Source organism: Adiantum capillus-veneris, chromosome 1 (genome assembly GCF_014529385.1).
Source record: "Adiantum capillus-veneris isolate H3 chromosome 1, ASM1452938v2, whole genome shotgun sequence".
In the NCBI taxonomy this organism is placed as follows: Eukaryota; Viridiplantae; Streptophyta; class Polypodiopsida; order Polypodiales; family Pteridaceae; genus Adiantum; species Adiantum capillus-veneris.
Genome location: NC_140931.1, coordinates 79734749 through 79761537, shown reverse-complemented (window position 1 = coordinate 79761537; position 26789 = coordinate 79734749). Strand labels below are relative to the sequence as shown.

Below are 26789 nucleotides of genomic sequence, written 5' to 3'. Positions count from 1 at the left end.
TCTCTCTCTCTCTCTCTCTCTCTCAATCATACATAGTCTTTGAGATTGAGTGTAGAGGTATCCAATAGGGCTTACACTAAGAAATGTGGGCCTCTCTCTCTCTCTCTCTCTCTCTCTCCTACTTTGTCGATAACACATAGTCTTTGAGATTGAGTGTAGAGGTTTGCAATAGGGCCTAACATAAGAAATGTAGGGCTCTCTCTCTCTCTCTCTCTCTCTCTCTGTGACTCTCTCTCTCTCTCTCTCTCTCTCTCTCTCCTACTTTGTTGATCACACATAGTCTTTGAGATTGAGTGTAGAGCTGTGCAATACTAGGGCCTAAACTAAGAAATGTAGCTGTGTGTGTGTGTGTGTGTGTGTGTGCGTGTGTGTCAATGTAGGGCCTATATAGATAGTGTTGGCATGCCTGAGCTAAGGGCCAGGAAGTCGACCAAGGATGGTTGAACGGGAAGGTGGAGAGTTGGGGAAGTGTGGTGGTGGACTTGTGGTTGAGCTAGGAGTCATGGCGAAGGGTGGTTGAGTCATGAGGTGGACAAGCACACCTTAGTCACCTCGATGGACACACACACACACACACACACACACACACACACACACACACACACACACACACACACATATATATATATAGAGAGAGAGAGAGAGAGGAGGCTTATGTAGCTATGGATCAGAGACGCTACCATGTAGCAACATTCGCCTCTAGACAACCCTCCTCTCAACGAACAATGCAACCTCTAGCAACCCTATGGGCAAGGGCAAGATTGTAGGTTGTAAGTTTTCAAAAGAGTTTGATGGTGGCCAAGCTGCTTTGCATGCTACAGCATGCAAGCATTCTCTAGATCCTCTCTCTCTCTCTCTCTCTCTCTCTCTCTCTCTCTCTAAGGCTCAATATCTCTTACTTTTCTCCCCACTATTTTGTTGTTGGATGCCCCGCTCACGCAAATGAGCTAATGATGGTCTGCAAGATGTCAAGAATTTGGAGCTTGAGCAAACTAATGGAAATAACAACCAGGTGTTGTTGGAAATAAAAATCCAAGTAAGCTTTGGTTGACATGTACATCAAAGTATGGTGTACTTGAAACCACAATGATTGTCAAGGCCCTTGTTAATTAGATTAGTTAGCGGGAGAGAGAGAATGTAAGCGAGGGCACCATCACCCTTTGTGACAAAAGGGCTTCTTATGCTCTTCTCCCTCATCACACCACCATTGTAAATGACAACAACGAGCTCTCACACACTCGTTAGTTTTCAAAAATGGCATGAGCGATCACCTACATGAGAGTAAGTATAAAGTATAATGTGACCAGCAGAATTTCAAGTCTTTGTGAGGAAGTTGCGCGCAAAGGCACTCTCGTTCCAGTCTACAGTCAAACACAGGGACTAACGCACGGCGGGTTGGGATGCCTCGCTACGCCCAGTTGGTCATCGGCCCCGCTGGAAGTGGCAAAGTAAGTGCCTGAGCTGCGTAGTAGCTTTCAAATTTGAGAGAGAGAGAGAGAGAGAGAGAGAGAGAGGGAGGGAGGGGGCGGGGGGGTTAAGGGCCAGTGCTAGGGGCAAGCTGGTTTTAGTGGTATTAGAGCAAAGAACCTTTCTTGCCCTATTGAGAGAGGCGATCCCTACTACGAATATAGAGTGTGTAACGGAACGACACCACATGCCAATTGAAAAGAACACATTGGAACACACTTTTAGCACTTCAAAACAACTGATAAAAAAGAAAGAGAGAATCCACACGAGACACAGAGTGACGGAGTTTCACTCCCATATTGCAATGGCTGGTATTTCTTTATATTGCTTTAACAAGGTACAACTCTGTGGCTCTGCTTTGCATCTACTGTAGGTATAATCACAAAGAGCCCTTGGCCTATACAAAAGCAGGTACATAAAAAGCATTGCATCTAAAAGCTGTAGGTCCAAAAGCATGCGCCCATAGGGCTATCCATACATGTTGCCACATCTTCAGAAGGCTTCGAAAAAAGTGGGTAGATTCGTACAGGGTGCAAGTTGTTTGTGTGAGAGATCTGCTTTATTTAGGGTTTAGGTCCCTCGGCCATTGATTTGTAAGTTGGTCGAGCTAGGATTTTTAATCCTTCTCTGCCATCTTCAGTAAGTGGGTCTTTCCTTCTTCTGCTTCTTCTTCTATTAGGGTTTAGGCCCCTCGACAGGGTTTTGTTGCTTGGCTAGGGTTAGGATTAGGGAGTCAAACTGTCCTCTGAGAGTATGGACCAGCTCTACCCAAAGATCCCGAACAGTCTTTGCTGGTGGTATAAGGCGAGCCTCGAAGATGCGGAAGCAGCGGGCCCGTCAGATGAACCAGAGTGTTAGACCGCAGATGAGCTCCCAACACTCCTCTCTCTCACTGCACCACTCCTGTGGAGTAAGCTCTGTAGCAGGCTGGAGTGTAGGTCGACCCCGCTGCAACACTATCATCCTGCTGGTGGAGGAGAACTCAAACTGAAGTGCCGGGCCAGTGAGAGTGGATCAAGCAGTTGCCCTCCAAGTGTACTGCCGAGCTGTGGAAAGATCTGGCATCAGCCGAAGGACCCGAAGCCAAACTTGTTGTGCTAAAGGACAATCCCAAAGACAGTGGCGCTGACTCTCCACAGGATGGTCGCAAGTTGCGCATGCTGCCGAGAGACCACTATGTACAAGCCAGCTCCCTCCCAACTGCTGTAGCCTGATGTGCAACCAGCCACTGGAACAAAGTGACTCGCCGTGGTTGTGTGGAGTCCCACAACCTTGCCCAAAAAGCTGACAGGGACTCAGCTGTGGGACCCTCCTCTTGCCAATGAGGTGTTGCAGCAGGAAGAGCCTCTCTCCGTGCTGCCAGTGTGTGACGTCCCAGACGAACAGTGTACTGAAAGAAAGGTACACCTGGGTGGTCGGCTGACAAGAAAGGGTCTCTCCAAAACCACTCCCCAGGATCCCACTGCACTCGTGCCAGTGGACAACACTCCCAAGCCCACAGCCTCCAGTGGCCAGTCGCAAGAGCTGCTGGGTTAGGATCTATGAGACAAAATCCTCCCACAGATGCCCACCACTCGATCCTTTGAAAACAGCACTCTGCCACCTGTGGGGCCTCTACTGAAACTCGGTGTAGGCGTCCCTCACTCTGTAGCTCGAAAAACAGGGAGGAAACAGTCTCTGAGCAAGCTCGAACTGCGATGAGAACTTCCAGTCGTGTGAAGGCCCCCATCCATCTGGGCGCTGCTGACTCGAGAGGCGTGAGCCACTCAGCTGGTATTGCCTCTGTGATGTCCCGAGTCCTGACACATGCTCTGCACCCCTCTCATGCCCTGAAGCTGGATGCTCTGAAGCTCCTCTGACAAGCCTGAGAACTGTAGCCAGTCACCTAAAGTGCGTGTTGGACCATCTACCATGGGACCCCAGGAAACATGAGGCCTACTACCAACCAAGTGGCCTCTCTGAGTGCTGACCATGGGGTTCCAAACAAGAGGCTGTCTCAAGCACTTCTCCGTGCAGGTAGGCTGGTGTGCTGCTCCAAGCCTCTCCGCAGCTGCTCCTAGGATCAAAGAAGGCTCAGAGCAAAACGGTCCTCTAGTCTCCTGCCGAGGCCAACTCTGTCCTTTTCTGTGAAAATCCATCTGGTGGAAGGTCTCCAAGGGCCTCCAGCCTGAGGTACTCTAGCTCTAAGCCGCTGAAGCAAAAACTCCTTCCAGGTCTCCTCCCCTGGAAGCAGTCCTCTTAACAACAAACTTCCCAAGAAGGGCTTTGCTCTGCTGTGCTGGGTCTATGATCCTCAACCCCCCCTGAGAACAAGGTAGAGTGATGACCTGCCAAGCCACTTTTGCCCGGGCTATCTGAGTGTCGCGTCCTGACCAAAGGAAGTTCTTGATCAGCCTCTCTACCTGGCTGATACAAGAATCCAACACGAAGTGATGTACCACATAGTAGCCAACAACACTTGGTTGGCCACTACAACTCTGCTTGCCAGAGAGTCGTGCGGAGCTCCAATATAACAACTTCCATTCGATGGACGGGAGGAGAGGAGCAATCTCCTGCTCGGGAGACAAGTCCAAGCCAACCTGACAGCCCAAGTAACGAACTGCAATCCTTGGGGGAATCCATCTGAAACCCTCACGTGGCATCCAATCAGGCGTAGAAACACTACCAACCGAGAAAGCCATAGTCTTTCTCCAGTTGATAAGTGCGCCTGATGCACAGCAAAAGGTCTCAAGAGCCTACTCACACCTGTTAAGGTTGGCCTCCTGGCCACCCAAGTACCAAGGCTGAGTCGTCTGCAAACTCAGCATCCAGTAGCTCATCTCCCCGAATAGGGAGCGCTAGGCTGCGTAAACCAACCTGCTGTGAAACCAAAAACCTGCTCATCGCCTCAGCATAGAACAGAAAGAGGAAGGGGGCAAGAGGGCAGCCTTGTCTGACCGAACGTGTGAGCATGAAACGATCACCTGTACCTCCTGACAAAAGTAACCGACTGTGTGCTTGTCTGTACGAAGCTGACACACCTCTGATCCAAGCATCTGAGAAGCCCATCCTGCGAAGAGTGCCCTCCAAAAAGTCCCAGTCAACTCTATCGTAGGCCTTTTCAAAATCGAGAAGACGTATCACCAGATCCTCACCACAGAGCCGCGCAAGGGCAGAAGCCTCCCAAAAAGTAAAGATGTTGTCAAGGATACTACGCTCCTTGACAAAACCTGTTTGTGTCCCATGTATAATGCTCTCTAGAAGTGGCTGAATCCTCAAACTCAGAGCCTTGGCAAGAATTTTGTAGGATGAGTTGAGGATGGTGATGGGCCGCCACTGTCGAATTTCATCCAAGGAGCCACCCTCCTTGGGAATGAGGTAAATCAGGCCCTCACTCATGCTGTCAGGCATCTCTCCTGTGTGTAGGATGTATTGAAAAGCGCTACAGAGGTCTGAGCCAAGCAAGTCCTAGTACTCCAAGAAAAAGCTGGGAGTCAAACCATCCTCACCTGGACAGCTACCACGGGGAACTGCTTTAAGGGCTGCGTGTAGCTTCTCTAGCTGAAGAGGCAACTCAAGCCTTTGGCGCATCTTCTCAGTCACATGACAAGGCATCTGTGCCCACACCTGCTCTCTGCATGCATCCTGACGCTCTGACTGAGGCTCTGCAGACAGTCGATCATGGTAAAAGTCAGTAGCATCTGCACGCATGTCCTCTGGCTCTGAAGCAACCAACCCGTCGGGCCTTCTCAACTGACTGACCTTGGCATGCATATGCCAGGGTCCCACTGCCTCAAAGAAAGTGCCTGTCACTCTGTCACCCACCTGGGTCCACTGAGCTGCCTGTCGATGGAAAGCAAACTCATGGCGTCTCTCCTCTGTGCTGGCGAGCTCCTGGCGAGCCTGTTGCAACTGCTCCTCCAACCAAGGACTGTCTGGATGCTGCTCCTGCTTCCTCTGCAAGGAAGCAATGCCCCGTCGGAGACATTGCTCCTCCTCTCTCGCTGCAGCCAGGCGAGCCGAAGACTCCTGGAGAAATAGCTGACTAAGCTGAGCAAGTCCAAAGGCCACTCTGTCAGCAGGAGAGTCGTGCAAGTCTCAGCTGTCACCAGCATGTGACTACTATCTATCCTTTTTGTTGATTTCTTTCTTATTATTTATTTATTTTCACTTTTTGGAAACACCCTCGGGAAATCTAACTGCCCTACATTGCATAGCTAGTGTGGAACTGTTCAGAGGGAGTCCAGGCCTGAGGGCAAGAGAGCACTAAGGTTGGACAAGGACTATGGTTAGCCAAAGTGGGGTCATTGACTAGCCAAAGTGGAATCCTTTGCTACAGAGGCTACTTTTTAGTTCTGGGTGTGGCTGCAGTGTACAAAGGGGGTCAGATGACCTAGAAAGATACAATGGCAGCATCTCCTAAAATTTAGAGAATTGCTATTTTGAGACCTGAAAATGTCTTCGCGTCATTATCTCCGGAATGACAAGGGGAACATTTTATTACTCTACCACGAAGCCAACTGGGCAACCGGTCGGGAGATTTTTAGGCGGCAACCCCGAAACGGGAAATGGCCTGTAAATGTGCCCAAGTGGCACATTCTGTGCACTTTCCTCATGCATGAAGAAGTGGCGCTGATTTTAGAGAAGAGAGGCTCATTTTGCAGTTTTTGTCTCACAGGTTGAGAGGTATGGAGTGCTTCCTTTCCCTCTTATGTACAGTGCGGTGCCAGGAGTGATGCCCTGTACGCTACGCACTGCCCTCTCTCTCCCCTATGGTAGTATGTTATGCCCCTCTAGTGGGCTTTTCAATTGACCAATGTACAATTGTGTGGGTTCATGCGCGATTGCCGAGGCAAGAGCCTCTTGCACAGGTACTGGATTAGCTAGCCCCCGTAGGTACAGGTGATTCGGAGAGGTTTCATGTGCAAAATCTCGTCCGATTCAAAGGGCAAGTAGCCCTACAGGTGCGGGAGCTCGAGGACTTGCTACGGATGCGACCGGCACGCAAAACGGAACCCGAAACAGTGAATTACAGCCTGCTGTGTATTTTTGCAGGTTTAGGGTTTTGGCCCTAAACGGACCCTAATACCCCAAGGACGTTCGGGGACGCGAGGGGACCGCCGTACAGGTGATCTGGCGCATTTTCGGGGCAGAAAACAGAGAATTCAGCGTGCTGCAGATTCTCGCCAGGTTTTGCAAAGTGTCCATGTGCGTCGGGAAAGTCATCCAATGCGTGGGAATACTGACTGTGAAGGGTCCTAGTACAGTTATGTTGCCGAAATCGGGCCAGAACAGTTGAAATTCAGCCAAGGTTGTGTGGGGCAGCTTGTAGGGAACCACAACGTTTATTCCCTCTTTTAAAGAATAAAGAAATACCGAAAGGGGCGCCTATTTAGGGGCCAATCTGGTGTCGGTCTTCTCATACAGGTGCAATCTAGCAGCCTGTATCCCTTTCCCCTTTGTTGTGTCTTGAAAGTACAGGTAAAGTGGGTGACAAATTAAATGGGTGAAAGCAAATAAGGTTTAAGTCTAAAGTCTACCGCCCTTTTGGATGAAACAGGCCGGTTTCATGGTTCCATCACCGGGATTAAATCACTTTTTCCCATAGAAGTGAGCCTTGGTCAGTTTGGGCTTGAAAACACAGGGGATCGTAGATCAGACACATGAGATTGCAATTATGGATGACAGACCCGATGATGTGACTGAAGAGGTTTCCTCTTCGCAGGGTCAACAGACACATGAAGTGGGTGAGTCTTCAAGACCACCATAGATGGATGATGATATATTCAGGACCATGGATTTACTTCAAGCAGATTTTTGCAGCAGCATGGTTATCTGACGACTTTGAAGCAGATGTCATGACAGAATGGCACCAGCTTAATGCTGCCACTTGCAAGAATCTGGATGACTACAATCGGAAGTTTTGGAAAGCTCTACTTCCAGTAACTTCCTATATGTTTGTGCCATTGACAGAACAGATTGAAAAATACTGTTGTGGCCTACCCAAAGGATTGAGAAAGTACTGCACGAAGACCATAGTCACTACTTTGACGCAGCTCATCGAGGTAGCAAACATTGGCAATGGTTTGCTCAAGGGAGAAGATTGTGAATTTAATACTGGCGTCAAGGAAGGATCAGCCAAGAAAAATTCAGCGAAGAAGTAGGTTCCCAATGAGGTTCCTAAAGGGACTCAGGAGCCAGCCAACGCAAGGCAAGGCAAAGCTACGGCTGAATCAGAAATGGGACTAGCAAAGAAATGGAAAAGACGTTTTCCTCGCAAGTCGGAAGAGCAAAAGAAGGTCCCGAGGTCAGAGAACAAATGCTTTATCTGTGAGCAGCCTGGCCACATTGCTTATAATTGTTCTCAAAAGAAAAGGCCAGCTGATTCTGAAGACAAGGAGGACAGGAAAGGAAAGAGCCCCATGGCTGGTCTGTGCCAGATATGGTGGGCGACAAGCCAAATTCAGATGCAAGTGAGCTTTGCAGAGCATGGGGAAAGGTCAGGGATCAAACAGTCCTTATCTTCTTTGATCCAGGTGCCAAAGCCAACTTCATTTCCCCAGAATTGGCTTCAAAGCTGGGAATCAGACTTGAAGAGATGGGGTATACAACAGAGGCAGGTTTGGCATGTCCTGGCCATACAGAGGCAGTGACACCCATCATTGGAAAGTTGCGCCTACATATCCAGTCCTATGTAGATGCTGAAGAATTCTGAATCATGCCACTGGACGGATGTGATGTGTTGCTAGGTATTCCTTGGTTGTTTCGTGTACAGGGAATCATGGATGCCTACAACAAAAAGATCACTGTACAGAGCAGGGGAAAGACTCACATTCTGGATGTAAAGCTTAAAGGGGAGTCTATTCCCACTGTATCAGCTTCTACTATTACTTCTGTAATGAAAAAGCATCTTTCTGCGTACTTGGTTTTTGCACGTGAAGTGTCAGATTGTGATGAATCAAATTTATCTGTGTTAGATAAAGAAAGGTCAATGTTTTTACAGCTGTATAGTGACTGTTTTTCCGATTCATTACCGTCTCAATTACCGCCAGAGAGACCCGAGGACCTTGCGATAGATTTGGTGCCAGGCAGTAGCCCACCAAATAAGCCCCCGTACAAGGTTAGTGCGGCTCAGCGGAAAGAGATAATGAGCCAAGTGCAGGAGCTGTTAGGGGCTGATTCAGCCCAGTTCATCTCCATTCTGTTCTCGAGTGTTGGTGCAGAAAAAGGATGGCTCATGGCGTATGTGCATCGACTACCCTGCACTGAACAAGAATACCATCAAGAATAGGTTCCCTATACCTAGAATTGATGATATTCTGGACAAATTAGGAGTAGCTATGTTTAGTAGGATGGATCTAAAGAGTGGGTACCATTAGATCCGCATTAGATCAGAGGATGTGCACAAGACTGCTTTTAGAACAACGTTTGGCCTTTACGAATTTTTAGTGATGCCCTTTGGTCTCACAAATGCTCCTGCTACGTTCAATAGGATGATGGACAGAATTTTCCGTCCACACCAGCAGTTTGTTGGTACATTCTTTGACGACATGATAGTCTACTCAAAGAATGAAGAGGAGCATAGGCATCACTTGGCCATTGTGTTCACAGAGCTACGCAGCCATAATTGCTCATCAATGCAAAGAAAAGTGAATTTTTCCTGGAAGAGATTCACTTTTTGGGACATATTGTCTCAAAGAATGGATCCTGCAAAAGTTGAAGCAATCAAGTCATGGCCAGATTTGAAGACGGTGCACGATGTCCGAAGCTTCTTGGGACTATACTCCTATTACAGAAGGTTCATCCGAAATTTCGCTGAGATTGCTTCACCTTTACATGCTCTTCAAAAGAAGGCAGTCACCTTTAGATGGACACAGAAAGAGATTTCAACTTTTAATCTCTTAAAGGAAAAGATGACTTCAGATCCAATCATTGTGTTGCCAGATCTTAGGAAGTCATTTGTGGTCCAGTGTGACGCTTGCGGTAGTAGCATTGGCGCAGTGCTAATGCAAGATGGTTGGGTAGTAGCCTATGAGAGTAGAATCTTGCAAGGGCCAGAAAAGACTATGCAAGTCTATGAAAAAGAACTGCAGGTCGTGATTCATGCGCTCTTAAGTTGGAAACACTACCTGCTAGGTGCAGATTTCGTTGTCCAAACGGATCACCAGACCTTGCGATACTTCTTAACACAGGCAAAGTTATCTGAGAAGCATATGCGATGGGCAAATATCTTGTCCATGTTCCATTTTCAGATTGTGCATGTGGAAGGCAAGAAGAACGTTGTGGCTGATGCCTTGTCAAGGAAGCCACAAATTTCAGCTGTCTCAATTCCTTATCATCATGAACTTGATGATATGAGGGAACAGTATGCAAATGATGAAGATTTTGCAAGGGTCTTCGAGCAGCTAATGGATGGACAACATCATGAACACTATCTTCTCAAAGATGGGTTCATGATGATGCATGGCAGATTGTGTCACAAAGCCATTGCGAGCAAAGTTATAGAAGAGAGTCATGTCCCACCGTATGCAGGGCATCGTGGTATCGATGCTACGGTTAAAGCGGTTGAGACATTCTTCTACTGGCCTACATTGAGAAGAGATGTGGATGCCTTTGTGCGAGAATGCCTAATATGCCAAAAGGTCAAGTTTGACAGGAAAAAGGCACCAGGGCTATTGCAACCACTACCTATTCCAAATAAACCATGGGAAAGTATTGCTATGGATTTTATCTTTGATCTTCCAAGAAAGCAGACAGGAAATGATGGTATTTGGACCATCATTTGCAGATTCAGCAAGCAGGCTCATTTTATTCCTGTCAGGAAGAAGATAAAGCTAGATCAGATGGCACGCTTGTTTATGAGCAATATTTTAAAGTATCATGGCATGCCACAGTCGATTGTTAGCGACCATGATCCACGCATGACAAGTTTGTTCTGGAGAGGCTTGTTTGAGAATACGGGCACAACGCTCAAATTCTCTTCGTCATTTCATCCTCAAATAGATGGGCAGTCGGAAGAGGCAAATTCTACTGTCCTAGATCTGCTGAAATGCTACGTGTCAGAGCATTAAGGAAAGTGGGAGCAGTATTTGCCATTGGTGGAGTATACATACAATAATAATACAGTGCATTCATCAACTGGCACGGCACCTTTTGAGATAGTTGAAGGTGGCAAGAAAGTTCCTCCCATACTGCATACAAAGGACAAGATATTTGAAGCAGACAAGTATGTTCACGACATGGATGAAATGTACAAGAAGGTCAAAGTGGCCTTAGAAAAGACTCAGGCAAAGCAAAAGAAAGCAGCTGATCGTCACCGTCGTGAAGTGGTGTTTTCACTTGGTGATTGGGTGCTTCTACGCTTTGAAAAGGCAAGGTTAAAGAAGATGAAGGGCAAGGAAAGACTGTTTCCAAAGCTCAGCATGCGTTACTATGGGCCTTTTCAAGTATGTGACATAATCAATGATGTTGCATATAGGCTGAAATTGCCTAAGAGTTGAAAGATTCACAATGCGTTTCATGTGAGTCTTCTCAGACCCTATGTGGGTGATGTGCCAGAGGATATGCCAGTTGAAGATCAGCCGGAAGTCGAGGAACTTGACGAGATCTTGGTCCCGGAATAGATTTTGGCACATAAAGAAAGAAAAGTGAAAGGCAAGGTTGCTAGGTGTTACTTGGTGAAGTTCAGAAACTATCCACCACTGGATGCTAAGTGGATGGAAGAAGGTGAACTTGCAGAGTCACCAACTGTGTTATCACTTTACCTTGAAGCCTTCGATTTGCAACCTACCTTGACCCCTTGAGTTTCAAAGCTACATGGATTGTAAGTGTGACAATGGCTTTTGAAACAAATGATGTACATGGTATTTAAAGTGAGCTACATGTCACATGAATGTTAGAGCTGTAAAGATTGTCAGTTTGGCAATTGCTCTTATAGAATGTCTAAAAGTTTGGTTAGTGCTATAGAAGTGAGTATTTCTTGACAGTTTGTCAAGGATACAGTAATTGCTTCTATTAAAAGGTACATGTGTAACTGCATTCTTAAACTGTCGGTTTGGGTATGCTCAAAAGTGTTACTGGATCCAACGTGTACTAAAAGACAGTGGCAAAATGCGTAGCTACCATTTTGTCATTGGAAAGTTAATGACTCAAAGCAATGGTAGAGTGCGAAGCTACCACTATGTCATTGGGACAGGGTTCACACTCAGGCAATACATGTGTCGACGAGGTGTTGAATACACCAGGGTTGACAATGAGCATGTATGTGTTGTACATGTGTGGACAGGTGTTGAATACATCAGTGTTGACTGTGAGCATGTACGACATAGATGCAAATGAGGACGTTTGAGATTTCAAGAGGGGGGTAATATATCACCACCGTGTGACTACTATCTATGCTTTTCGTTGATTTCTTTCTTATTATTTATTTATTTTCACTTTTTGGAAACACCCCTCGGGAAATCTAACTGCCCTGCATTGCTTCACTTTCGCTGAGATTGCTTCACCTTTACATGCTCTTCAAAAGAAGGCAGTCACCTTTAGATGGACACAGAAAGAGATTTCAGCTTTTAATCTCCTAAAGGAAAAGATGACTTCAGATCCAGTCATTGTGTTGCCAGATCTTAGGAAGTCATTTGTGGTCCAGTGCGACGCCTGCGGTAGTAGCATTGGTGCAGTGCTAATGCAAGATGGCAGGGTAGTAGCCTATGAGAGTAGAATCTTGCAAGGGCCAGAAAAGACTATGCAAGTCTATGAAAAAGAACTGCAGGTCGTGATTCATGCGCTCTTAAGTTGGAAACACTACCTGCTAGGTACAGATTTCGTTGTCCAAACGGATCATTAGACCTTGCGATACTTCTTAACGCAGGCAAAGTTATCTGAGAAGCATATGCGATGGGCAAATATCTTGTCCATGTTCCATTTTCAGATTGTGCATGTGGAAGGCAAGAAGAACGTTGTGGTTGATGCCTCGTCAAGGAAGCCACAAATTTCAGCTGTGTCAATTCCTTATCATCATGAACTTGATGATATGAGGAAACATTATGCAAATGATGAAGATTTTGCAAGGGTCTTCGAGCAGCTAATGGATAGACAACGTCATGAACACTATCTTCTCAAAGATGGGTTTATGATGATGCATGGCAGATTGTGTGTCACAAAGCCATTGCGACGCAAAGTTATGGAAGAGAGTCATGTCCCACCGTATGCAGGGCATCGTGGTATCGATGCTACACTTAAAGCAGTTGAGACATTCTTCTACTGGCCTACATTGAGAAGAGATGTGGATGCCTTTGTGCGAGAATGCCTAATATGCCAGAAGGTCAAGTTTGACAGACAAAAGGCACCAGAGTTATTGCAACCACTACCTATTGCAGATAAACCATGGTAAAGTATTGCTATGGATTTTATCTTTGATCTTCCGAGAACGCAGACAGGAAACGATGGTATTTGGACCATCATTTGCAGATTCAGCAAGCAGGCTCATTTTATTCGTGTCAGGAAGAAGATAAAGCCAGATCAGATGGCACGCTTGTTTATGAGCAATATTTTAAAGTATCATGGCATGCCACAGTCGATTGTTAGCGATCGTGATCCACGTGACAAGTTTGTTTTGGAGAGGCTTGTTTGAGAATATGGGCACAACGCTCAAAATTCTCTTCGTCATTTCATCCTCAAACAGATGGGCAGTCAGAAGACGCAAATTCTACTGTCCTAGATCTGTTGAAGTGCTACGTGTCAGAGCATAAAGGAAAGTGGGAGCAGTATTTGCCATTGGTGGAGTATACATACAATAATAATACAGTGCATTCATCAACTGGCACGGCACCTTTTGAGATAGTTGAAGGTGGCAAGAAAGTTCCTCCCATACTGCATACAAAGGACAAGATATCTAAAGCAGACAAGTATGTTCACGACATGGATGAAATGTACAAGAAGGTCAAAGTGGCCTTAGAAAAGACTTAGGCAAAGCAAAAGAAAGCAGCTGATTGTCACCGTCGTGACGTGGTGTTTTCACTTGGTGATTGGGTGCTTCTACGCTTTGAAAAAGCAAGGTTAAAGAAGATGAAGGGCAAGGAAAGACTGTTTCCAAAGCTCAGCATGCGTTACTATGGGCCTTTTCAAGTATGCGACATAATCAATGATGTTGGATATAGGCTGAAATTGCCTGAGAGTTGGAAGATTCACGATGCATTTCATGTGAGTCTTCTCAGACCCTATGTGGGTGATGTGCCAGAGGATATGCCAGCTGAAGATCAGCCGGAAGTCGAGGAACTTGACGAGATCTTGGTCCCGGAATAGATTTTGGCACATAAAGAAAGAAAAGTGAAAGGCAAGGTTGCTAGGCGTTATTTGGTGAAGTTCAGAAACTATCCACCAATGGATGCTAAGTGGATGGAAGAAGGTGAACTTGCAGAGTCACCAACTGTGTTATCACTTTACCTTGAAGCCTTCGATTTGCAACCTACCTTGACCCCTTGACTTTCAAAGCTACATGGATTGTCAGTGTGACAATGGCTTCTGAAAGAAATGATGTACATGGTATTTAAAGTGAGCTCAAATCAAGTACATGTTACATGAATGTTAGAACTGTACAGATTGTCAGTTTGGCAATTGCTCTTACGGAATGTCCAAAAGTGTGGTTAGTGCTATAGAAGTGAGTATTTCTTGTCAGTATACAGTAATTGCTTCTATTAAAGGGTACATGTGTAATTGCATTCTTAAACTGTCGGTTTGGGTATGCTCGAAAGTGTTACTGGATCCAACGTGTACTAAAAGACAGTGGCAAAATGCGTAGCTACCATTTTGTCATTGGAAAGTTAATGACTCAAAACAATGGCAGAGTGCGAAGCTACCACTATGTCATTGGGAAAGGGTTCACACGCAGGCAATACATGTGTCGACGAGGTGTTGAATACACCAGGGTTGACAATGAGCATGTATGTGTCGACAGGTGCTGAATACACCAGTGTTGACTGTGAGCATGTACGACATAGATGCAACCGAGGACGTTTGAGATTTCAAGAGGGAGGTATGTCACCAGCATGTGACTACTATCTATCCTTTTTGTTGATTTCTTTCTTATTATTTATTTATTTTCACTTTTTGGAAACACCCCTCAGGAAATCTAACTGCCCTACATTGCATAGCTAGTGTGAAACTATTCAGAGAGAGTCCACGCGTGAGGGCAAGAGAGCACTAAGGTTGGACAAGGACTATGGTTAGCCAAAGTGGGGTCATTGACTAGCCAAAGTGGAATCCTTTGCTACAGAGGCTACTTTTCAGTTCTGGGTGTGGCTGCAGTGTACAAAGAGGGTCAGATGACCTAGAAAGATACAATGGCAGCATCTCCTAAAATTTAGGGAACTGCTATTTTGGGACCTGAAAATGTCTTCGCGTCATTATCTCCGGAATGACAAGGGGAACATTTTATTACTTTGCCGCGAAGCCAACTGGGCAACCGATCGGGAGATTTTTAGGCGGCAACCCCGAAACGGGAAATGGCCTGTAAATGTGCCAAGTGGCACATTTCTGTGCACTTTCCTCATGCATGAAGAAGTGGCGCTGATTTTAGAGAAGAGAGGCTCATTTTGCAGTTTCCGTCTCACAGGTTGAAAGCTATGGAGTGCTTTCTTTCCCTCTTATGTACAATGCGGTGCCAGGAGTGATGCCCTGCACGCTACGCACTGCCCTCTCTCTCCCCTATGGTAGTATGTTGTGCCCCTCTAGTGGGCTTTTCAATTGACCAATGTACAGTTGTGTGGGTTCATGCGCGATTGCCGAGGCAAGAGCCTCTTGCACAGGTACTGGATTAGCTAGCGGCTAATCCCCCGTAGGTACAGGTGATTCGGAGAGGTTTCACGTGTAAAATCTCGTCCGATTCAAAGGGCAAGTAGCCCTACAGGTGCGGGAGCTCGAGGACTTGCTACGGATGCGACCGGCAGGCAAAACGGAACCCGAAACAGTGAGTTACAGTCTGCTGTGTATTTTTGCAGGTTTAGGGTTTTGGCCCTAAACGGACCCTAATACCCCCAAGACGTTCGGGGACGCGAGGGGACCGCTGTACAAGTGATCTGGTGCATTTTCGGGGCAGAAAACAGAGAATTCAGCGTGCTGCAGATTCTCGCCAGGTTTTGCAAAGTGTCCGTATGCGTCGGGAAAGTCATCCAATGCGTGGGAATACTGACTGTGAAGGGTCCTAGTACAGTTATGTTGCCGAAATCGGGCCAGAACAGTTGAAATTCAGCCAAGGTTGTGCGGGGCAGCTTGTAGGGAACCACAACGTTTATTCCCTCTTTTAAAGAATAAAGAAATACCGAAAGGGGCGCCTATTTAGGGGCCAATCTGGTGTCGGTCTTCTCATACAGGTGCAATCTAGCAGCCTGTATCCCTTTCCCCTTTGTTGTGTCTTGAAAGTACAGGTAAAGTGGGTGACAAATTAAATGGGTGAAAGCAAATAAGGTTTAAGTCTAAAGTCTACCGCCCTTTTGGATTAAACAGGCTGATTTCACTAAGCCCTCCGTCCAAAGAGTCACCACTTGCTCTCTGAGCGCAGAATCCAGCAAGACCCTCTCTGGGATGCGTACTAACGCTACCAGATCTGCCAGCGTTTTCATTTTCAGCCGTAAATGAAGCATTTGCAGCAGCGTTTTCAGCATTCCATACAGCAGCAGATTCAGCCCTAGAGACTCGCAAGAGATCGCCATTTTCAGCCTTCAAAAACGCAGCCAAAACAGCGTTTTCAGCCACCCTGAAACAGTCCCAGATTTTCAGCCATAGCGTTTTTATGGACAGCAGATAGAAGACCACAGATTTCAGCCTCTAAGTCGTCTTTGTCATCCCCGTCGTCGTCACCAACATAGTCCCAAGTTGCATCAGTCCATTGCATTGTCATTGTACCACTTTGTGCAATCATAAGTAGACCACTCTCGTCGACGAGAGTGGGGCCTTCGGAGGAGGGTTTTACAACATCTCTGGTGTCGTATCTCTCTTCTCTCTCTATCTCTCAGTCTCATATACTTGCACGCACAGTGTCCATTCACTTTGTTTGTGATCATAGCACTCTCTCATTAAGAACGGAAGGCTCTCCCTTCCATAAGAACAAAAGGAGCCTTGAGCATAGTTCGGAGCACTCATCTTGAGCAAAGCGCAAACATTCATTCCGCTGCACCTTACACTTACATTGGTATCAGAGCTTTGGCAGTGTTCTGTATCACTCAAGGAAAGAACCACAAGAATCACAAGAATTTTTTTTTGCTTGTTGCGGTTGTACGAACCCAAGTTCGCTTGGGCGTGTTGATTCCTAATCGTGTTTTTGAAGAGTGACAGGAATCCCAAGAAAGAAGGGCTTGTCCAGTCTCCCCTTGTCTCTCTTTTCACTCATTGAGAGCGGACCGTGCACTTAGCGGCCGGCCAATCGACGTGAGGTGGGAAAAAGCAACCTTGGTGTGAGCGCAAGGCCGTCAAGGGGTGCGCCCGTGGAAAGGAATAGAACTCGGGTGAAGAGAAGATCCTTCTCTAACACAGATTGCAAGCGAAAGAAAACCTCAAGAACCTCAAGAGCCTCAAGAACCCAAGAACCCAAGACCACAAGAACCCACAAGAACCCACGACTTCAGAATGGTCATCACTCGAAGCGGAATGGATACTTCGCTCGGAGGTGATGAGCATGAGAGAGGCGAAGAAGAATTTTCCCAATTTCTGACCCTTCCCCATCTACACCAAGGATTGCACTAACTCTTATAGAGGAGTTGGAGCTGATGTTTATGGAAAGGAATTTAGAACGCGAAGCAAGAAATGTAGCAAGAATGGCAGAAATGAAACGCAGACACGTAGAAGACAAAGCAGAAAGAAAGGCAAGACAAGAACAGAGCGAGCGACGCATGCAAGAGTTCTTGCGACTTTTTTCTCAAGTGCAGGCACCGATGCAAGAGATTCGGGAAAAGGAGACTCTCTTAGTCTCTTCTTCTCCAAAGCATGATACACAGGATTTGCATGATTGTGTGAAGCATGATGATGATTTGATTGACAATGATTTGCATGATGATTTGATTGACAATGATAAGCATGGTGATTTGGATGATAAAGACAAGCATGATGATTTGCATGATCAAGATGTGATTTCTCACGAGCATGATGATTTGCATGATCAAGATGTGATTTTTCACAAGCATGAGGATTTGCATGAAGATGATGTGATTGTTCACAAGGATGATGTGTTAGTGGATGCTTTTTTTCTAGCGAAGCTAACCTCGTTGTAGATTCGATCAATCACGAAGAACCAATCTTGGCTTTCGAGTCGAGGTCCAAAGAACCCCCACAGGACGATTTGATCATTCATGAAGAACCGATCTTGGCTCTCAAGCCTAAGTCCAAAGAACCCTCACAAGAAGTATTATGTGTTCGCATGATTGATACGCACGCATTGTTCGAGTGTTTCATTCATGATCGTTTCCTGTATTTTAGTCAGCGTCTTTATGTGATCCCTTTTACTAGGCATGACATATTGTACGTTGAGCACGTTTCACTCATGAATGGGCACGAATGTATGCGGATTGTTCATGAAAAGCTAAAAAGTACGTATGTAAGGAAGTCACATTCCATGTCTCTTCCTTGGCATGACACATTTGTAGAAAGAGCACATGAAAGTATGAGCACCAAGCATGGGCATTTCCGTTGTGAATTGCCACAGTTGATTGCTCTAGATCATAAGAGAGAGATTCGATCTCATTGTTTGCGTGTGTGTGGTGAATGGTTTGGCATTCCGTCTATTGGTTCATCTACATTGCATGCACAGTCTTTGAGGAAGACAAGATTTTTTCCACTCACTTTATATGGAATGAGTACGTTCATGTTTTTGTGTTGGAAGTGGTTTCAGGAATTTTCAGCCATGGAGATTCTTGAAGAAGAAAGAAGCATGACTCTCGACGAAGTTGAAGCATTGAAGGAGCCACAGGAGACTTTGTGTCGCTTTCGGCGCGGCCCAAAGAAGCAAGCGTTGCAGACCTTTATGAAGTTCAAGTACCGCACGACCCACACATCAGAGTGGGCCGGCGAAGAGTCCCTTCCAGGATTTCGGATGCTAGTGGCGATCTCCCTCGACGCCATACAGTTCGGTACTAGTACCTCACTTTGAAAAGGAGGGGATGTCACGTGACACATCCAACCCTATGTGTCCGTGGACAAGCTACAACATGATCAGGGTTCAATCAGTCCAGTCAGTCTAGATTAGAAGTGATCTGACACTTTTTGTGAGTCTATTCGTAGACCGTGCATGCCCAGTCACTTAGTGTAGATGCATGTCCTCTGGTTGCACACAGCATGATCATAAGCATTCCCATAAGAATCCATTAGAATCAGTTAAGGGAATTTTTCAATGCATTTAGCCTATTTTACCTATTTTTGGCATTTTGCACTTATTAATTTAAGTGACTTTCCAACAAAAGTAGGTAGGGCAATTTTGCTAAGTTTGTATATAAGCAAACTAGAGCTAGCACTATTTGGCAGAAGAGGCAACAGGAGCCAAGCTCAGCAGGCAACTTCTCAACAAGACTACTTGGTGGATTCCCTCCAAGCAAGAAGCAAGATTCCCCCGTAAGATCCTCTCAAGCCTAGCGTTTTTGCAGAGCCATTGCTTGGCGTTTTTGCACCAGCACACCATCCCCAAAAGACAACCGCAGATAGCGTTTTGGCATCAGATCCTCCCGCAAGCAGATCACAGCACCTAGCGTTTTGGAAGTCCAACAACTAGCGTTTTTGGACCAGCTTCCCTAGCGTTTTTTGGAACTTTAGCCTCTAGCGTTTTTGGTCCCAATTTCAGCCTTTGCAGATTCAGCATGCAGTGTTCTTCATCATTGAAGTACCTGCAAGATCAGCCCTAAAAGGTAGCAGATTCAGCCCGGTAAGAACCTCAGTTTTCAGCCTTGAAGAACCTCAGTTTTCAGCCCTAAACCTACAGATTTTCAGCGTTTTTGGACTAGTCGTAGATTTCAACCCATAGCGTTTTTGGACAGTAGTAGAAAGATTGCAGATTTCAGCCCTTAGGTCGGTCTCGTCCTCACCGTCATCATCGCCGACATAGCCTAGACTTGCATGGTCTCATGCATACACTTTGTACCAGATTGTGCAATCATAAGTAGACCACTCTCGCCGACGAGAGTGGGGCCTTCGGAGGAGGGTTTTACAACGTCTCTGGTGTCGTATTCTCTTCTCTCTCTATCTCTCAGTCTCATACACTTGCACGCACAGTGTCCATTCACTTTGTTTGTGATCATAGCACACTCTCATTAAGAACGGAAGGCTCTACCTTCCATAAGAACAAAAGGAACCTTGAGCACAGTTCGGAGCACTCATCTTGAGCAAAGCGCAAACATTCATTCCGCTGCACCTTACACGTACTGTACCGATCCGTATTGTACGGTATTTTTTTTGGATTGGAAAAAAACGCAGTGCGTCGGTATTTTTTGCTTCACCCTTCTTGTGGTTATCCTAGCGCCTAATTTTGCAGTCAATTCTCTGCAACAGTGAGCAGTATTGTCATTTGCAAAGCCTTGCGCAGAGACTTCCCCAAATTCACTCGCGGCAAGTGATCTAGTCTCGACTCTCTCCCGTCCGATGTGGATGTTTTGAGTATCCTATTCTCATGTAGGCAATAGTAGTATGTACTTTGCAGCTGTGGCTACCATGCTTTTTAGTTTTGTTGACTCTTGAGTCCGGACTCGTGGCTTTGTTTGTGGATTATGGATCATTGAATGTTCTTTTTTGGTATGGAATCATGATTCTATCATCTTGGTATTTTGATGGGATTATGATTTACCATCTATGTCATATCGGTACTTTTATGAATTGTATTGCCTCTTGAGTCTCATCTGTTGCATAGTGTGAAAATTGGCAAGTCGTGATATTTGTAGTAACTAGTTTGTTGTGAAATTCAAATTTTAGGTTATGTATATTTGAGAGAGAACTAAAGCTTCTAAGTTTGAATTGTATTTGTTCTTGTCACTTGAATGTTGGATGTCGAGCAAGGGGTCATGACTCGACTGGTATTCATATGAAAGCCTCAGACTGTTAAATGTTTAATTGTGGCAGTCTTGGTTTGTAGAACAGTGAACTAACATCCCTCTAGTGATACTTAATTTTTTTTTGTGAAATACAGACCGTATTGTAGGTTTTTGGCTTTTGAAATAAAACATACGAATTTTACGTACCTAACAACTCAATCCATTGGGTCCTACGCACAAGACGGACCAAATACGTACCGTACCTTACATACCTCACCACCTTGCACACACTCATGGTCAGTCCACACATGCAACACAACAAAATGCAAACATAATAGAGACACAAGTAGACAAAACAAAGAACAAGCCTGAGATACAAGACAAACACAGAAAACATCCTGTGAAAAAACAAAATCAAACACACAAGACAAAAAATACCAGGGTGCACAGATGCTACATAGGCGGTGGAGAGGGAAGAGAGGGGGGGCGTGTGTGTGTGGGGGCTGTGTTTTGTGGTGCAGCCGCAACATGGCTGCAGATATGACAAGGGCAGCACTTCACTCGAGGTTGAGCAAGCACCAGCACAACAGCAGCGGCTGCCAGGACTAACAAGGGCAGCAGGAGCGCTAAAGAGGGAGGAGGATGTGCTGCTGGTAGGCATGGCGATGGCACAACCCTAGCGTTATACATACATATACATATATAGATATATGTATATATTTGTTTATTTATGTTTATGCTGACATACATACAAAAAGGTTTGACCTATCTAAAGGCTAAGATGTGCTTAGAGATTTAGAATGGTTTGACAAGGAAAGCTTTGACTTTAAATGCTCCTTTTGAATACTCTTGAAGAATGAAGTCTCATGTGATTCTCCTTTTTGCAATGCAGTCAACATATTGTGCGAATTTGCACCAGCATTGTGAGAGCATAGGTCGGGTCGTTCATGTTGTAAATTTAGATCCGGCAGCTGAGCACTTTAGCTACCCAGTGGCCGTTGGTGAGTGTAACAAGGTTCTTCTATTTAAGATTTCCATATTGTTGCCAGTTTTCCTTCTGGTTGCCATAAAAGCTGTTTTGGGTCCTGGCATTTTTAGATATACGGGAATTGATCTCATTGGAGGATGTTATGGAAGAGTTGCATCTTGGACCAAATGGTGGACTGATTTATTGCATGGAGTATCCTCACCTGCTTGTGGCTTCATTATGCTCATGTATGTCTAGCGGTTATTTAACTGCGGTAGTCTCCATGACTAAGTTGTAGATACTTGGAGGAAAATCTTGATGATTGGCTATCTGAGCAGCTGGAGGATTATATCGATGACGATTATCTGGTCTTTGATTGTCCTGGTATTACTTTTGAGGACTATTTAGAGCTGCCTGTTATGCATGCCCTCTGTGCAGGGTCCTCTGTTTCGGAAGTTCTTCCTTTCCATTTCTTTTTCCTTTTTCGTCCGCTTTTTTGTTTGTCTGCAGGGCTTGTTTGGTTGCCTCATGTGTGTGTTTTAGTGTGCGTGTGTGTGTGTGTGTGTGTGTGTGTGTGTGTGGTGTTCCGCCCTTTATATCTGATCTTTTTGGTGGGCTTTCCTTGCTTTGAGGTTTCCCACAGGTAAATTAATCAAAACAGATTTACTATAAAAAATAAATAAATGTGTGTGTGTGTGTGTTTTTTCACTAGAACGTGGGCTTTTCTTGTATCTGATATACTTTGGGGGTTTTCCTCATTTTGAGGTTTCTCACTAGTAATTCAAAAGCAATTTACCAAGAAAAAAAGTGTGTTGAGCATGCGCATGTGCGTGCATGTGCCTAGCTGTTTTGCTTGTGAAGGGGGAGTATATTCATCCTTTTCACTTGATGTTACTCAAATATCCGCTTTGTATGTAAGAACTTGTGACACATGAATACTTTATTCTGTAGGACAAATCGAATTGTACTCACATATTCCAGTGCTACGGGGCTTTGTCGATCAATTGAAGAATTGGGACTTTCAAGTTTGTGCCGTGTACCTGCTTGATAGCCAGGTGTAGCTCAACTGCCTTAGTGTTTCTCCTCCTATGGATTTTGGGCTCCATAATATTGTCTATTTATCTATGTAGCGTAATTCCTTGTGTAAGTAGTCCTATGCTTCATTTTGCTCTCCCTTCGGGCTACCGTTGCCAATAAAGGATCTGGAAGTACTTACCGTTTTGTGTCCTGCGCAGTTTGTTTCGGATATGGCAAAGTACATTAGTGGCTGCCTAGCTTCCCTTTCTGCAATGATACAGCTGGAGCTACCACACATCAACGTGCTGACCAAAATGGACCTGCTAGAAGACAAGAAAGGCATTAAGAAGTGAGTGTTATGAACAAGTGCTTCTATGGTTATGTTGTAAGTCATTTTGTGACGAGGGGCGCCAATCTTTGGGGCCAATCTACTGTCATTTCTCCTTTCCTCTCTTTCACACTACAAGTGAAGCATTGGATTCCATTTTCTTTAAACCAAGTCCAAGGTTGTGTTGTGATTTTGATGCAATTTCTATACAAAGATGCAACTAGAGATTCTACATTACAAGCAAAGTGGATCTCAAGGTACTCTTTATGGCAGGTTTTTGGACCCTGATACTAGGTTGTTATTGGCAGATTTGAATCAGCAAATGGCGCCGCGATTTTCGAAGTTGAACCACTCTCTTGCAGAACTTGTACCTTTTTGTTTACTCAAGCCTCGATTTGATTTGACTATGTGGTTCATGAGAACAGCTCTGATACGTATGTGGTGTTCTGCTGCAGGTGGATGACTATAGTATGGTTAATTTCATACCACTCGACATTAGGAAAGAGAAAAGGTTTGTGTTATGATGTGAGGCAGCTTCATATAATCCTTCTCTTACATTCCATATATATCTGTGTGTGTGTTTGTGTGCATGTATATATACATAGTGATGTGATGTGATGTGGTGGAGTTTAGCCTTAGTAACGATTTGTGTGTGTGTATAGATGGCTGGTCATTTGATTGGGTATCCACATACCATACATTATCACCACATTTTGATACATTTGCAGACTTAGTGTTCATCAAATGTTGCATAACTAACAATCTCTATGGCTCATATGCACCCCTGCTAATAGTACCATAATCGTTTTGCTCCCTTCTTTGTGGACAAGCGCACTCAAGAATTGTTGATTTTGCAGCATTCATTATTTGCTATCACACATTGACAATGCTATTCAGTTTGGGGAGGATGCGGAGGTGAAGGTGAAAGAGTTCGACCCCGATTTTACTGCACCGGATGCAGATGATGAGGAAAGTGGGTTTTGAGAATATCTTAAATTTGATTTTTGACTTGTACTTGATAGCTACACAAGCTGCGTGATGTAAATCACTTGATGTAGATTAGCAAGCACTGCCTTTGCATGCCAAGGAGTCTTAAACACCAGACAATGTAAAAAATGATTAGATATCTGACCCTTTTTGTACTTATTACTGCTGATAATAATAGCAAGTTCAGCAATTTAGCACTAGGAACAATCAACAAATTGATAACATCTGCAAAATAGGGTAGTCATCAGTGAACTTTTTAGCAACCAAAAGCTAAACCCTAAATTGCAAATACCTTACATTTTCTTGACTTCACTGTTTTTATGTATATTGACTTATGGTGTATATTTTCTTTTATAGCAATCAATGTGAAAATAGGTAGCCTATGCGTATAGTGCCTATATATATTTCTCTTCATTTCTGAAACACATCATATGAGAATGGTTAATCCATGCTGATGGTGCTTGCTTACCTGTAGCTATTTTAAGGTTTTTACATTTTTTGTCCAAATTTTGGCGCAGTGATATCCTCAAAATGTAGTTTACGTCAAGGATTCTTATTTTAGAACGAAGAGATTTTAAAGTTAAAAATGAAGGCATTTTGTTATTATATAGTCCTAAAATTGCAGTCTTCATGAATCCTACAATTAAAGAAGAAACCTTTTTGATTCAAATATCTATCCTACTTGTTGCACTCCATGAAAATTGTCACCTATAATGATTCTTATTGTTTTATTCCTTTGACCCTTACCACACTTGAGCAGAATTTGGAAATTTAAGGGATTTTTGTCCTTAAAGACATGTCAAAAGTTTGAAGGCATATTGTTTTTTATGTTTATCTTGTTTATTATTACATGATGCCATTGGTCGGTTTTTTGGGGGGGGGGGGGGGGGGGGGGGGGGGGGGGGGGGGGGGGGGGGGGGGGGGGGGGGGGGGGGGGGGGTTCAAATGAAATCTCTCATTGGTCGTTGTCGGATCTCATCGACCTCCTCCATGGTCGGTACTTTGGTTGGGCGTCTTGCATGTCGAGCTAGAGTAATCTGTATCTTTTGTTGTAGCCTTCGTCGGTAGTGGGAGACCTCGTGAGGTCGTGGGCGTTTGGATCTGCCAAGCTCAGTGGCTCGGTCAAGCAATGTACTTCTAGTATGAGTAGGCTCTAAGATTTGCTTGTAATGATTGCTCCGTTGGCTCTCCTCTGGTTGGTGTAAAGAAATCTGTGATTTGCTCTGAGATTGTCTTTCCCCTAATGCCCTCAGCAAGCTCTCCCTACGTCTGTGTACTCTAGCAGGAACTATCCGAGACATCTCTAATCCTTGTATCTCATGACTCTAGAAAAAGGTTCGAAACCTTCTCTGAACAAGCAGTGGAAGCGGCCACGTATCTCATAGTATGTCGGGCAGTGACATGTGTAGTGCAGCTCTGTCTTTGGCTCTATGTTACATAGGTGACATCCTAGCCCTTGTTGGCACACCTCGAAATTGGCCAGTCTCGATCTGGAGCTGATGTGAGGAGCATCTTATACCATGAGATAATTGTGTATCCATGTATGCAGGCCTAGTCACAAAGCCGTCCTCCGTGAGTTGGAGAAGATGCTCTCTGTAGAAGGCCATCTTCGTGCCCAACTCTTGTGTCGGCTGTATCCATGTGCTCCTGGTGTCTAGCTGAATCAAATCCTGGCGTATGAGTTTGGTGATCTCTGTCCGTGTCAGAGACAGGGAGGGTGCATCCAGGGAGTATTGAAGTGGAGGTAATCTATCCATGTTGAGACCATGTGGCTGAAACCATGCTGTCATTTGTCCATACCAACATGTTGTATTGCCTTGTATAGCTAATTGTCGAGATGACTCCAGGGCAAGCGAGCGTATCTCTCCCTGGGGAGATCCCATAGATTGTGCATAACGGATATTGATCTAGTCAATGCCTCCACGAGGGGGATGGGGCGGCTAGCTCGGCTCGGATAATCTCATGTGGCACTGAGGCCTTAGCCCGAATCATCCGAGCGATCATATAGACCAGAGGCCTCTCCATACATCTCCATCCATCTGTGTTGCCAGATCTCCTATGGTGGTCTACTAAGGGTCCCATACCCGAACTCTATAGAGCATAGCTGGAGTCAATAGTGTTAAAAAGCCAGAGCTTTGTTCGCGGTTCCTGAAACTGAACCTAGAACACATCCTCTCTAGTCCTCCCAAAGCTGCATATGCTCTCGTCAGTCTAGTCTCTGATGCTCTCCTTAGTGAAAACACAGGTCCACCAAAGACTACCCCAAGATAAGTATATGCATTTGTGTACTCCACAGTCTCGTGGCCATATGTAAATGTGGGTGCCGACCTCTTGACCCACTGTGGTGTGGTGTTGAACACCATAACCTTGGTTTTCCCGAGAGAGAGAGAGAGGTACATACGTGTTTTTTGGGAGGCTTTTTGTCTCAAATCTAGAGTTTTCTTAGCTGTGTGCTTTCAAACTAGCCATGAGTTGTAACCTAATAACCAACATTTCAAATAGAAGGGATGTATACACTCATGACTCAAATACTCTTGCAAACAAAAGATTCAAGGCTAGTTTTCCTTGTATAGATGACAAAGAAAAAACACAAATCTTAAAAAGAATAAAACCACTGAAATATGCATCATTGCTTTAAAGCCACACTGGTGCATGTGCACACAAACACACACACAATCACTTTTGTACTCTCCAAACCTTGTGATTTTCACACAACAGTTTCATTTCACTCTCACTCCAATCTAAAGCTGATTGTACACCTCATGGCAACAACAAGATACATAGTAATAATGTATATGTCGATGATGAGCACTTGCCTTTACAATAACCACAATAACAAACCCCCCCCCCCCCCCCCCCCCCCCCCCCCCCCCCCGGTAAAACACACACACACACACACACACACACACACACACACACACACACACACACACACAGGTCTTTGTGTGCACCACCAATTATTTAAGAGGAACCCTAACCATGGGATCCTACTGGGAGCTTTTGGCAAGACAAAATGAATGTGTGTTTTTTCTTTTTTGGCATGGGA

The 26789-nt window shown here is 45.1% G+C and overlaps 1 protein-coding gene across 1 annotated transcript; it reads left to right on the top strand.

The window, feature by feature from the left end:
- The first annotated feature begins 1261 nt into the window (after positions 1–1261).
- Positions 1262–23943, top strand: LOC147465038 (P-loop containing nucleoside triphosphate hydrolases superfamily protein). The gene is made up of 9 exons (XM_086517621.1): positions 1262–1448; positions 21337–21445; positions 21543–21624; positions 21710–21795; positions 22363–22466; positions 22647–22777; positions 23030–23123; positions 23212–23267; positions 23614–23943. The coding sequence occupies exons 1-9, from the start codon at positions 1401–1403 to the stop codon at positions 23738–23740; spliced, it is 837 nt and encodes a 278-aa protein (XP_086373747.1). The 5' UTR covers positions 1262–1400; the 3' UTR covers positions 23741–23943.
- Positions 23944–26789: the final 2846 nt, after the last annotated feature.